At 66.0% G+C, this 1963-nt stretch overlaps 1 protein-coding gene across 1 annotated transcript in view; it reads left to right on the forward strand.

Annotated features, from left to right (window-relative positions):
* Positions 1–1935, forward strand: part of H696_02259 (hypothetical protein) — a gene marked incomplete at its 5' end in the record, with an annotated part of 2629 nt that extends 694 nt beyond the window's left edge. Inside the window, 3 exons of the mRNA XM_009496161.1 lie at positions 14–208; positions 367–1452; positions 1658–1935. Coding sequence (XP_009494436.1) covers positions 14–208; positions 367–1452; positions 1658–1830 — 1454 coding nt within the window. The 3' untranslated portion in view covers positions 1831–1935. The remainder of the gene's footprint in view (positions 1–13; positions 209–366; positions 1453–1657) is intronic.
* Between the last annotated feature and the right edge of the window lie 28 nt (positions 1936–1963).

Raw genomic sequence — 1963 nt, forward strand, 5'->3', positions numbered from 1 at the left:
CACACACACACAGGAAACGAGGCTCAGGCGGCCATCCGAGACCTGAATGGCCACAAGATCGGGGACAAGTCCCTGCGTGTGGCGGTCTCCCGGCCGCGCACCAACAACAACCTCTACGTGGCTGGCCTCGACCCGGAAACCACGCGCGAGGACCTTTTTAAGCTTTTCTCCCAGTTTGGCCAAGTGACGGATGTCAAAATTCTCGTCAGTGCGTGTCGCGATTGATGCGCATTTACTCCGGCCTCGACCGATCGCCGCCTGGCCCTCCTGCTTTTCTCCCCCACCCCCCCTGAGCAGGTACACTAATCCCCCCCCCCCTCCACACACACACACACACACCACGACCAACACTCCTGCCCCCGGCAGATCCCAACTCCGGCATCAGCCGAGGTGTTGCCTTTGTTCGCTTTGACAACGACCAGGGCGCCCGCAAGGCCATTGACAGCCTGGACGGTAGCCCCACCCGGTCGGATCGCGTGCTCACTGTGCGTGTGGCCGACTCCCCGTCGAGCAGCTCGCGCGGGCCGCAGCGGTCGGCCGGTGGCCGGGCCACCTCCGGACCGGCGGACACCATGGTCAGTCGCAATCACCCAGCCGGCACCCATCGGCACCCGGGCCAGGACCACTCCCGACATGGGACCATGGCCGGGCTGAACGGTCCGGCTGGGCCGATCCCGCATGGTGCTCTTGCCGGGGCGCCCGCCGGCCCTGGCGGTGGCCATGCGCATCCTCTGACGCACTTGCACGTGGGCCCGGGCCTGGTGGCTGCCCACCACCACCCGCATGCCCATCACCCACATCATCTTGGCCACCATCCGCATCACCCGCATCTGGCCCATCACCCGCATGCGCATTTGTCTCATGCTGGCGTGTTGCTGGCGCCGGCTGGTGCTGGGAATCCCCCGGCCGCGGTGGCCGCGCGTTTTGCGCAGGTTGTGCCGGCCGGCGCCCAGGTCCTGTTCGCTCCGCACCCGGGCGCTGGCGCTGCCGCCGCGCCCGCTGCCCCGGGGTCGCCCATGCACATGGATCACCATCCAGGCGCGAGTGGCCCATGGCCCGGTTTCCACTCCTACACCCCGGTGCACTATGGGCATATCCATGCCACCCCCCCTCAGTTCCACCAGCACTCGGGGCCAGGCGGTCCGGGGGCCGGGTCAGCCGCCGTCGCTGGGGCTGGCGCTGCCTCCAACGGGACGCCGACCGCCGTTCCCGTTCCGATGGGGCCGCACCACCGCCTGGTCCCGATGCACGCGGCTCCGGGCGCGGTCCTCGCTCCGGGGATCCCGACGGCTGCCACGGTGGCCTCGGGCGCCATGGCTGGCCAAGGTCCTGGCAATGGCAGCAACGGCAGCAGCACCAACACGGGCAGCATCTCGCATCCGAAACACTTGACGCTCTTTGTGTACGACATCCCGGCCAGCATGGACAATGACCAGCTCTTGGAGCTCTTTGGTACGCACAGTTCCCAAACGTCGGCCAGTGGCTGCGCGCCCCTCGCATGGGACCAGCGCGAGCATCTTCGCGATGGATTGACTCACCATCTCGCTGCCCATCTCCTCCTCGATCCTCGTTCCGCTCCCTCTGTCTCTCTCTCTCTCTCTCTCTCTCTCGCCGAACGGTCCGGGCGGTTACACACCTCTACAATGCCCCCACGCAGCCGCCCATGGCAAGAACATCTCGGCCCAGGTGACTCGCGACCCTGCCACCGGCAAGAGTCGTGGCTTTGGCTTTGTGTACTTCCAGAGCGTCTCCGAGGCCCAACAGGCCATCGACCAACTTGATGGTTTTGTCCTTGACACCAAGAAGCTGCAGGTTTCCTTTCGCCGCTAGGCAAGGCCGTGTGCGCATGCACATCGGGTCTGCCACTGAGGCCTCTAAATAGACATGTCAAAAGCTCCACCGTGCCCAAGTGCGTGCTTGCGCATACATACGGTATGTTTGTGTGTGTGTGTGGGGGGGGGGG

This window comes from Fonticula alba (genome assembly GCF_000388065.1).
Source record: "Fonticula alba strain ATCC 38817 unplaced genomic scaffold supercont2.3, whole genome shotgun sequence".
NCBI lineage: Eukaryota > Rotosphaerida > Fonticulaceae > Fonticula > Fonticula alba.